The sequence below is a fragment of the Vidua chalybeata genome, chromosome 1 (genome assembly GCF_026979565.1).
Source record: "Vidua chalybeata isolate OUT-0048 chromosome 1, bVidCha1 merged haplotype, whole genome shotgun sequence".
Taxonomy (NCBI): Eukaryota; Metazoa; Chordata; class Aves; order Passeriformes; family Viduidae; genus Vidua; species Vidua chalybeata.
Window position 1 is genome coordinate 64,933,596 of NC_071530.1, and position 11,288 is coordinate 64,944,883.

Sequence of the window (11,288 nt, forward strand, 5' to 3'; positions counted from 1 at the left end):
AGCCAACACAAAAAGAAACATTTAAATACAGATAACAGTGCCTCAGGAGAATAGAGATTGATCATAGACTGTGATTGCTCTGTGACTTACTTTCTGAGGAAAAGAAAGGTATTATAATATACTGATGGCATGCATTTTGCTCTAGAAGTTGAATAAAGGAAATGAGAGTAGTTGGATGAAATAAATGACCAAACACAGAGATTTTCACTGAGTTTTTAATTTAGTCTAAAACAATTAAAATCCCCTTGAAATCAGTGAGTGTTTGATTGATTAAGGTCTAAGTAGAATGTCTGGAGGATTTTTTTCTTAGCCTATCTGAATGCTTTTGATTTTTTTTTCTTGTACGGGAAAGTACTCAGCAGGGATGTGATCATGCTGTTTTGATGGGGATCTGAAGATAAAAAAAAAATCAAATAGAAATTTGGGAAAGGCAGCATGGTTTGTCCCACATACTTTTTCCCAAGCATGTATGAGAGCATGGAAAGCATCCAAGTAAGGCTCAGGGAATGTAAGCCTGAGCATGTTTCAGATGCCTGAACAGATAATCTCAAGCTGAGACCCCTGAAGCATTTCCCTGTGGTGTGCACAAGTAGCTGGTTTGTCAAGGTGTATGTGCACCATCTCTAGATTTCCCAGCAGTTAAAGGTTTTTAAGTAGTTAAAAAAATTACTAAGTACTTCATTTATTTCAGGCTCCAGTGCTGTTATTTGCATAAGTGCCTTCATAGAAGAGATGAGAATGACATGCCAGGTGGGCTATAAACAAGGAATCATGCTCTAGCCCGTGTTAGGAAAGGGTTAGAGAATTTTGCTTTGCCTTGCAAAGTGTGCTGGCATACACAGGAATGCAGGTCTTGCTTGCTTGGCTTGCTCTTAAGCACATTGCCCATGGATTGAGTGATGCAGAAACTTTATAGTGCCAAATCAAAGGCCCCAGCTTGCCAAAGTAACAGAGTAAACACTCAGAAATTTGTAAGGACGTACCAGGAAAGTTACCTTCAAGTCAGCACATATGGTCTTTGAAGAAGAGGTTCTATATTGTGAAATCCTAGAATATCTCAAGTTGAAAGAGACCCATAAGGAACACTGAATCCAAATCCCTGCTCCTTGCAAGACTACCTGAAACTTTCCTATGAAGTAAATGTGAGTCCAGTGTCAAGCATGGAAGAAATGCATCTATTTCAAATGCCATGAACACTGCTACAGCAGCATTTATATCTGCTGTAATATATACACAGACATGGCCCCAGTCCATAACCCTAATGACTACCTCCATGCAAATAAAATTAATGTAATATTAGTACATAATGAAAATTGATATCATCATTACAGTCTTCTTTCATTCTGATGAACTGTCCTGGTTCTGCTTAGGTGGCACTTCCTTCTCTGCAGGCATCATTATAATCTTTTTGGAGTCAGCAGGGGTATTTTCCCAGCCTAGGCACCACACCTCAGGAGCTATTTACAAAAGAACCCAGCATAGCTTTTTTTTTTTTTTTAGTTTCTTTTTTTTTTTCAAGATAAAGCAGTTCCTTGTTTTTCTGTTTGTTTGAAGGGGTTTACAGACTGCTAGTCCTGCTGCAGTCACTGCTGTGAGCTCCCAGCTCATGGTAACCCTTTTACCTCTTGAGCCTGACTGCAGCTGCGGCACTGCACGTGTGAGCTGCGTGTGTCTCGTTAGCTGAGTGACACCTAAACTGTCCCTGGAGGTGATGCTCATATGCCACCAGCAGCAAGGTGCCCTTGCAGATTTTTGTCTCATCATGCATGCAGTCGCTTGAGTGAAGTTTGATTTAGCCTATGATTACAGGGCTGCTAAGGCAGAGACACTCAAAAACAGCTTTTCTTCCCCAGCGTATTTGAATGTTTAAGTTTTGTTTTCAAATGAGTTGTGTGAAAAATACGTTATATCAGTGAGGATAAACCAGCCTAAAAACTGGAATCAGTGTGATGGACCAGAGCCGTAAATGAACTGAGGCCCTGGCTTTAGGGGTGTACAATTCAGGTATGTGTGTTTTTACTGTAGATATATTTCTCATCTAATATTTGTGAAGTGCAATTTGTCCCAGTTGACTGTAAAATTTAACAGTGCATATGTTCTTTAAGTTGATAATATTTTGATGCAGAGGAAGAGGTTGTAGGGTTTGTAAAATCTCTGTAAGCCATTGGTTTGCTGGGGCCAAATGAGCTGTTGCTCAGCAGCAGGGCAGTGTATTATTGCCTGTGTGCATTCGCTGCCTGTTCCAGTCGCAAAGGAAAACACGTTCCTTCAGTCACTGTTATTTTCCTTCACACTTACAGCAGACTAGGAATACACACATGGCCTGTTAATACAAATCAGATCGTGAGCTGTGATTCACTATGTTGTAGTAACTTGATGTTTTGCAGCAGATATGCGTATCTGTGATTAACAAAGATTGTCTTGGCCAATGTTAGAGCTGTGACTAAAGCCAATCTTGTTAGGCATTCATCATCCAGATTTATTTCCTTGTCAAAAGTTTTCTTAAATAAGGTTTCTTCGAAGAAACATTGTCAAGCCATCAATTTTCTCTGGCAGATGTACTGATTTAAATAAATGTATTGTTTCATGCCACTCAAGAACTAAATGACAGATCATGCACCATACAGTAAATGTAACTATTGTTTTTATTGTTACTATGATCATTACTGTATCACAAGATCTATGGCAGCAGCATCTCATAAGACCAGAGACACATCTACATATTAAAAAAAATCCTCCTCCCATGTGAAAAAGTTTTCAAATCATCTGAGTGATTGTTTTTTTGAGATGGCTCAGACATCATTCCTCATTGCCCAGAACGGAGCAGCCTTTTATCCAGTTTTCCACTCTTCCTGCATATCTGTTATTTTGTGAGGGATTCAAAAGCTTTTAGCCACTGTGCAGTATGTGATTCACACATCTCCACGTGTAATTAATCAGAAAATAGTATAATTTATTCATACACATATCATACTTTAACACAGATACCTTTTCTTTATATCCCTCCTTCCTGTCCAGTCTCTGAGTAGAGAAGGGTGCTAATTTTGTCTGAAATCTATTTCTTTCTCCTCCATTGTTTCTTTCTTTTGCAGAAAAGATGTTATCAGGGCTTACGAAAAATTGGACTGAAGGTGATCCTTTTAGGATGAGCCTCCAAACAGTGGGGATGTTGCTGGTACCATTGGGGCTGGCTGTGCAGCTCCTGGAGTGGCAGGAGCACCTCTGGGTTTTTGCAACAGCCGCTTGCAGTGCCTTTCTTTCCACCTTGGGAGTGTTTTTACTTCCAGCTCCCTCTCCCTTTCCTCGTTTACTCAGCCACCTTCCTGCTTTTCTCTGCTGGATTTCTGCTGATGCTTGCTCATCTGGAGTGACTCCAGTGGCTGCCTTGGATTCCCTAGGGAGCCCCAAGAGGGAAGGAGGACTATGGACTTCACCTGGGTCCTCCTGATGCCATTTTGCCAGTCCCTGTCCATTGCTCCAACATGCAGATGAGCTTTGTATTAATGAGCACAATATCCCTTCTGTCCTTACAGCAGTTTTGTGTCAACAGAGCCAAATGAAGGCAGCATTTTGCAGAGATGCCTGTTTGGAAGCTGTGCCTGGGGTCAGGGCATTGCCTGCTCCTGACAGACAGGGACCAAGGTAACCTTGTAGTCATCAACTGCAGCTGAGGGAGGAAGGACGCCTTTGCAGAGCTGTAGTAAAGAGAGGGTACTGCTCACCAAATAATACTGCAGTGATTGAAGAGCAGATCAGAGAATTGTGATTTATAGTGCCAGAGGTTTATGGCTCGCTGTGCATGTAGCAGGCTAAACTGGCGGTATCATTGCTTATCTTTGAGCCACCCCAGCTATCAAAACTTAAAATGAGTGGCTGTATGAGCTTCTGGTTTTGAATTCTGTATCTGTGTACAATTTCCAAAGAGATTATCTCAGTTTTATGAGCCTCTTAGATCTGCTAGAAATATCAAATAGTACCAAATGGTTCGCTCTAGCTTCATACAAAAGGGACCATGACTGTATGGTTATCATGAAGACACTTTTGAAACAGAAAAAATAATGTCACCTTCTCTTAGGTCTGTGTGTCTCCTCTGTAGTCAATGGTTTAGCATGGCTACAGCTCAGATCTCTTAAATAGTCTTCACACAGGGAGTGATGAACTTGGAAAGAAAAGAGAACTTCATTATTAGCCTCTGATTTTCTTCAGACTGTTTAAATATTGGAGTGAGTTGATATGATAACTGAGAAAGTTTTTTACAGGTCCTGGCAAAATTAAGCCTCCAAATGTTGTATTTTTTGCAAATTCCAAATAAAGGGATAGAAGGGAATGGTTCAAATAACCGTGAGGATTTCCAAGGTCATTGTTATGTAAAATAGACAGCTCTCCCTACTGATATACAGTTTGTATCAAAGATCAGTTTAGCTGTAGGGAACCGCAGGCTGGCTCCAGGTGCCCTACCTAGTTTCTAAGATGTTTTCTGTGCATAGCCCCAGAGTTGACAATGTGTGTACATATGTGCAGAAGAACAAACTGCTGGGTATCAATTATTTAAATGAGAAGTAGTGTATTTTGATTTAGGTAATTTATTTTGACCATGGTTTTTGATAAACTCCCAGGGAAAGGTCTTCCTCTGATTGTGGATAGGATCCAAAGGCAGCAAGAGCAGCTGCAATGGTGAAAATCTGAGAAGAAAAGCTTGTCCATATTTATTTATTGTATGTTTATTAATGATAATGTGGATTGTTACCATTTGGAATATAGTTTTGTATTAGTTTATTAAAAAAAAAAAAGAGTTTGAAAAACATACTATAATAAGTTTAAGTCATCCATTTGAAATAACCTGGTAAGCGTGCTCTTATCACCACTCCAGTATTTTCTGAAATCCTCAGACTGTCCTTTGAATGTTGACAGTTCCTCTTTGCTTTTATAAAGATTTTGTTGCTTTTTTTGCTGCTGACAAACTTAGCTCAGTTCACCAAAACCTTATTTTTTATTTCTCTCTCTCTCACTCCCCCATCCTGATAAAGAGCAATAGGTAGCAATTGCTAACTAATGAATCTTTCTGGTGCCAGTGAAGGATTTGATTATATGCCCAGACTCCAAATAGAGACCTTTTTGATTTTCCTGTGAATAGGAGGAAGAGAAAATACTGTATTGGGGCCTCATGTTTTAAGCAGAACAGATAGAGGACTAGTCTTACTTCAGTTCAGAGACAGACGTTTGTTTTTTTAATTAGCTGGAGTTTTTTTTATGTGAAAACATTTCTCTCCTTATTTGAAACAATCAAAGCAGATGGGGAAAAAAGCTGACGTTGAAGGTTTCAGAATTGGTGATGCCTGTGCTGGTTACAGCCATTCTACCTTCCCTGCACTGTGAGCCCAGGAGTTCTGCTTGTTTTCAGCTGTGCAGCACAGGGATGATACAGGGACAAAGAAATTTGGGCTGCTGGTAGCCAAGGAGCTTGAAAGGAGCTTTATCTGTAAAATGATAAGATGCAAATTCCAGGAACTGCAGAGTCAGTAGTTAAATTCTTACTGTAGCTCCTCACTCTTTTCCTGCACTTACATGGAAAAAAATGTAAATACTACTACCCTGGACTGTATCTACTCGCCTCTCACTTCTGGGCTTATCTCCAATTCACAAGGACTTCCCTTTTTTCAAATGAAGACTGAGGATTGCAAATAAATCACATGGCTTCCTGACAGAATTAAATACTGTTAGGTGGGTGAAAAGCCATTAGAGCATGGTTATGATTTGACTTTCCAACATAAAGTGCTAGAGAGATCTTCACTTGAATGGTAGCACCAATGACAGCACAGACAATTTTTTTCTAATTGCTCAGCTACTTCATACTATAGAGTTGGTTAGACATCTGCTTCTTCAGAGAAGATCACTGTTCTTCAATAACCTTCTTAAAAAAATGCAGACTGGTACTAAAGTTGTTAAGGTTTGGCTTGGGGGTTGCACTTTACTAGCCTTGGTAGGAGATGTGTTCCCCAACTTCAGCTTCGGACTTGGGCTGGCCAGGACTGAGCCTTCCCCATTGCTGGCACCACTCTCTATCTAGAGCAGAGTCAAGCAGGGAGGCTGGGGTGAAGCCTGCGTGGAGCCCTCAGAAAGACTGACATATATTTAAAATATTTGTCTTCATCATTTTACCTGAGAAGTCAAGAAATCAATGCTCATAAATTGCCTGGTTGAGAACTGTAGCACTGTATATCAGATTTCTTGATGCAGGTAAAAGGGGTGTGTATTCTTTCATAGGATGAGATTTATCCAACTGTGTTGCTTATCAGCATGGGCAGATATATTTCACTTTCTTGCTTAAACAAGCTGGCTGCATTTCCCTGCTTTTATGTAATTAATGAAGTTTTTGCTGTCTGTTGTGGTGCGATTTTCAAAGACATGTGAAACAGCAAAACACGCTGGTAGAATGACAAACAGTAACAATTCATCCTTTCTTAGAGTCTTGTCTAAAAGTGGAGAGGATTAGACCACAGACCCAGACTAGAGGAGAAGGGGGTCAGTTCCCAGAGAAGCCCCTCGCAGCACCTGCAGTCAGAGCATGCCAATGTCTTTCCATGAGACTTAGTGTTGGGAAGGGAGATTTTCCTTGCACACTGCTCTCTGCTCTGCCTGATGCTGCTATAGAGAATGGTTCAAAGGGAAGGTGTCTTTTTTTCCTTCCCCTTTTGAGAAGGGAGCGGAGGGAGGAGAGCAGAAAAATGGTGTTTTGATCTGCCTTTTTCTCATTCTGGTTGCATAAACACACCAGAGTATTTCTCTAAATTAAATTAAGCAAACCTTTCATGTCCTCTCCCTACTTCCAGAAAGCTAATGTGGCTGCTTGCAGATTTGCAGCTATGGAGGAGACAAAGATCTGTAGTGCACACAGACTCAAGTGCTGAGCAGTGTTGTGCTGAAAGAATTGCACAAGCTTTAATAGCATATAAAAGCTTTCTGGGCATCGAGCAAAAAATCTCTTTAAATCCCTGACAGGGATGAGAGAACAGCACGTATTATCAGCATATGCACAGAGACAGAAAGTATCTCAGAATGTTTGCATTTTCAATTTTCTGAAATTAGAAAGTTTCAACCTTTCCAAAAAGATTGAAATGGTAGAAGGTAAGACTTCAATTTCTCCCTGTCCCCATATAAATATTTAGGGCTCTTCCCTTTCCTCTGCACATGTGCCTGAATTACACTGATCTCAATGGCAATTTTTCTCAAATGTATGGAATGTAAAAACCCATAGGCTTCTCTTTCATATTAATAATCATAATTTCATACTCAGATGTTGACAATCCCAAGTATTCCTTGCCCCACACAGAGAAGGACTGACCCCCACCATGCATTGCATGCAACACTCAGCAAAAAGATTGTCCCCAGGCTGCAGTTCCTCATGAACACAGATCCTTTTACTAGCGAGCACATGTGTAGAGCTGCATAGCTTGAGACACAGTGCCTGGACAGACCTCAGATAAAATGTGGCAGGCATCTGTGAGGCAGAATGATGCAAGCTGAACTGGAGCAGAACGTGATGCTTTTGTGGATCAGTGGTGAGCAGGTCACATAATGAGGTAGTATATATTGGTTCTTTGGGGGGAAAATTGCTATATCAGGAAGGTTTGACTCGAGGGATGTTTTGTCTAAGATTTCCCTTATTTTGATAACTAATTTACCAGACTAAAGTCTCTCTGCAAAGAGTCTGTGTAACTCAAGGACTATTACATTAGTGATTTGTATCAAGTGGCATAGCTGGAGCTTCCAGTTAGAGGATGTAGGGCAGGTGGATGAATGCTTTTTCCAATATCAAACAGATGCAGCAAAAAATTATTCAGGGGCAGGAAAAGAAGTGCTATTAGTTGACATTATTGAAAATGTCAACTCAGTCACCAATAGCCATCTGTAAAAATGAGAGAGAAAAGTAAGAAGAGAAGACCATGGCCACTGAATATGAGAGTCTTGCCTAATTTAAGAGAAAAATGGGTATGTCTCTACTTACCTGATTAAGGAAAAGGTAAATAGGAATGAGTTGAAGAAAGATCTTTCCCTTCTTGTCTGTTAACTGGATGTGACTGCTACTTCAGCAATGACAGCCCTCCCTCCCTCCAGTTTCGGCTACTGAAATAGCAGCAGACAAAGACTGGGAATAGGCAGTGTGGATAAGCTGGTTATTGAATGTTTGGACTGTGGCCCCCTTCTTCTTCCAGTCAGGCTGTTAAATATTCATGTAAGTGGGCTCAGATAGATCCTTGCCATCTGTCTATATTTATATGACTTCATCCAAACAGCTTCAAAACATGTGAAATTTTATACTCTTCAAATAAAAATGGATTTTTTTATCTACCTGAAGAGATCAGGAATGAAAATACAATGTGATTTAGCAAGTAACCACATTTATTCATCTGGACTCCATCAGCAAGGACCCAAATTCAGCTCTTTTAAGTGCCAGGCCCAGCTGTAGCCCAAGACTCTCCAGGCAAAGGTCTTACTTAGTGTCATAGTTTATATCCAAAGTGTTCCATAGCTCACCTGATATTGATCATTAAGCATAAAAAAGTCTGTATGCAACTAAGAAGGAAACTGGAGATTCTGTCACTATATGTGTGTATGGGTACAGAATGAAAGTATTTGAGGAGGAGAAATCAGTAATAAGCCCATTATTTAGCCTGCAGTGCATTCAGTTGCACACCTTGATGACCAGATAAAAGGGGACTGTCACGCAACGTCAGTAAACAGTGTGCCATATGGACAATTCCATGAGGGAACAGATTGTCACAGCTACATTTGACCTGTTTTAGAGCAATCCTTTGGCACCATGGATGCACTGCTGACATTTCAGCAGAACTGCCTCAAAAACACTTGAGTGCTGTTGTCAGAATAGTGGGGCATTTTATGAGTGAGAAGCAATTTCTTCATTTTAAATTAAGCAGCAAGCCCAGTACTTCTCTCCTCAGAGCCTCTTAAAACAGTCTGAGCAGGAAAGAGGGAGAGACAAGAGTACTGAAAAGCCAGGCTTTTCAGTGTACCTGTGTTAAGTTACTGAATACATGAACTTGTGTCATTCATAGCCTTCAGGGATTTGAATGTGAACCTCAGATTCAGCTCACAGAAGCCTCTGCATGAGCAGGTTGTCACAGAAGAGATGTCTGTGAGATGGCTGAGGTGGGTGATTGGTTTCATATCTGCTTCCAGAAGGGAGCTTACTTTTTTCTGTTCAGGCTCTCACCTTTGAGCTCTTTTTAGACAGGAGTACTTTTTGAAAGTAAAGAGGAGCACATTTTCACTGTGGCGCTTAAGAAATTCTGACATGTATTTTGGAAGCATTGCCAGAAGACATTTCAATATGGTGTTACTCTTTTAAAGGTCTTTCTCCTTGGCTTGGTCTTTAAGAATAGCCTTGAGGCTTTCAGCTTACTCCATTGATAAAACTTTATTGATGATTTTTTTTTTTTCACTGTTTCAGGCATTGGGAAAAATGTCATCTGTGACCGAACGGCAACTCCCCTGGATGCCTTTAGGATGATGACTGCGGCTCATTATTACCCAAAGCTCATGAGCATCATGGGGAACGTTTTGCGCTTCCTGCCTGCTTTTGTGAAGATGAAGCAGCTGATCCAGGAGGGTTATGTGGGGGAGCTGCTGGTGTGTGAGGTGCAGGTCCACAGTGGGAGCCTGCTGGGCAAGAAGTACAACTGGAGCTGTGATGACCTGATGGGAGGCGGGGGCTTGCACTCGGTCGGCACCTACATCATCGACCTGCTGACCTTCCTCACCAGCCAGAAGGCTGTGAAGGTGCACGGGTTGCTCAAGACCTTTGTGAAGCAGACGGACCACATCAAGGGCATCCGGCAGATCACCAGTGATGACTTCTGTACGTTTCAGATGGTCCTGGAAGGGGGCGTGTGCTGCACGGTGACACTCAACTTCAACATCCCAGGGGAGTTCAAACAGGACATCATTGTGGTGGGCTCAGCGGGACGGCTCATTGTGATAGGCACTGATCTCTACGGACAGAGCAACAGCTCTCCTCAGCGGGAGCTCCTGCTGAAGGACTCCACGCCAGTCAGCAACTCCTTGCTTCCGGAGAAAGCCTTCAGTGACATCCCATCCCCCTACCTGCGGGGCACCATTAAGATGGTCCAGGCTGTCCGGCAGGCCTTTGAGGACCAGGACGACAGGAGGACCTGGGACGGGAGGCCCCTTACGATGGCTGCCACTTTTGACGACTGTCTGTATGCCCTGTGTGTGGTGGACACCATTAAAAAGTCAAACCAGCTGGGGGAGTGGCAGAACATTTCAATCATGACTGAGGAGCCAGAACTGAGCCCGGCATACTTGATCAGCGAAGCCATGCGGAAGAGCAGGATGTCCCTGTACTGCTAGCTCCTCTGAGCTACTAGGAATGAATAGGAAACAGACAGCTCTTGAAGGAGATGGTAATTCAGCCCCTTTGAAGGGCCTGGGTGTCATAGCTGAGGATTACAGGAGAAGGAAATACAGTGTCTGGATCAATTAAATCTGTTGGCAGCTAAATGCCAAACTGATGTGATCCTTCGAAATGCCCAAAACAGACAGGAGATGTAAGAGCTGATAAACTTAACTGTTTTAATAACAGTATTAGCTGGCTGATTGCAAAGATATATCATGGACTCATGCCCTGCTTGCAGGTGCTTTAGATTTTCCAGTTGTGTTTACTGTGAAAGGTTGGGAAGATCCTTTTAGATTTTCCTTGCCTACCAGAGGGCTGTGAAGGTACTGTCATGTCATTAAATTTTCTGTAGTGTCTGATATGAATGGTTCCCACCATGACAGCTGACACCACCATGCTGTATTACTACACCTCCAACCAACACACAGAATAACAGGACTTGATGTGAAAGTGTTGCAGGATTCAGAAAACCTTTGCAGCTCACTTTTCATACAGCCTGTTAGGAGCTTCTCTGTGTTGGTTTAGTAGTTGTTTTTTTGGGTTTTTTTGTTTTGTTTTGTTTTGTTTTTGTTTTGTTTGGTTTTGGGGTTTTTGCCTTTTTTTTTTTTTTTTTTTTTTTAAAGCACAATTAAATAGGAAAATGTGTGGCTTTTAAAACAAAGCAGTCCTCAACCACAGTGCATATGCCCAGGTATTTGGGGAGGGAGGGTCTTCTGTGAGCTTCTGGTAAGTGTCAGTGTTACGGGTTTTCCGATTAAAATGGGTGGTGGAAACCCTTCATGGATGGCAGGTGGCACAACACAGTAATGATAATGGGGTTTATTATACAGCCGAACTCAGGCTAGTCTTACAA

General features: G+C 41.7%; 1 protein-coding gene across 3 annotated transcripts in view; it reads left to right on the forward strand.

Annotated features, from left to right (window-relative positions):
• GFOD1 (glucose-fructose oxidoreductase domain containing 1) overlaps nucleotides 1-10,964 on the forward strand; it is an 82,870-nt gene extending 71,906 nt beyond the window's left edge. For 2 of the 3 annotated variants that reach the window (XM_053943465.1, XM_053943451.1), the window contains exon 2: nucleotides 9,470-10,964. In XM_053943465.1, coding sequence (XP_053799440.1) covers nucleotides 9,526-10,389 — 864 coding nt within the window. In that variant the 5' untranslated portion in view covers nucleotides 9,470-9,525 and the 3' untranslated portion in view covers nucleotides 10,390-10,964. The remainder of the gene's footprint in view (nucleotides 1-9,469) is intronic. The other variant, XM_053943460.1, reaches the window with a different exon arrangement.
• Nucleotides 10,965-11,288: the final 324 nt, after the last annotated feature.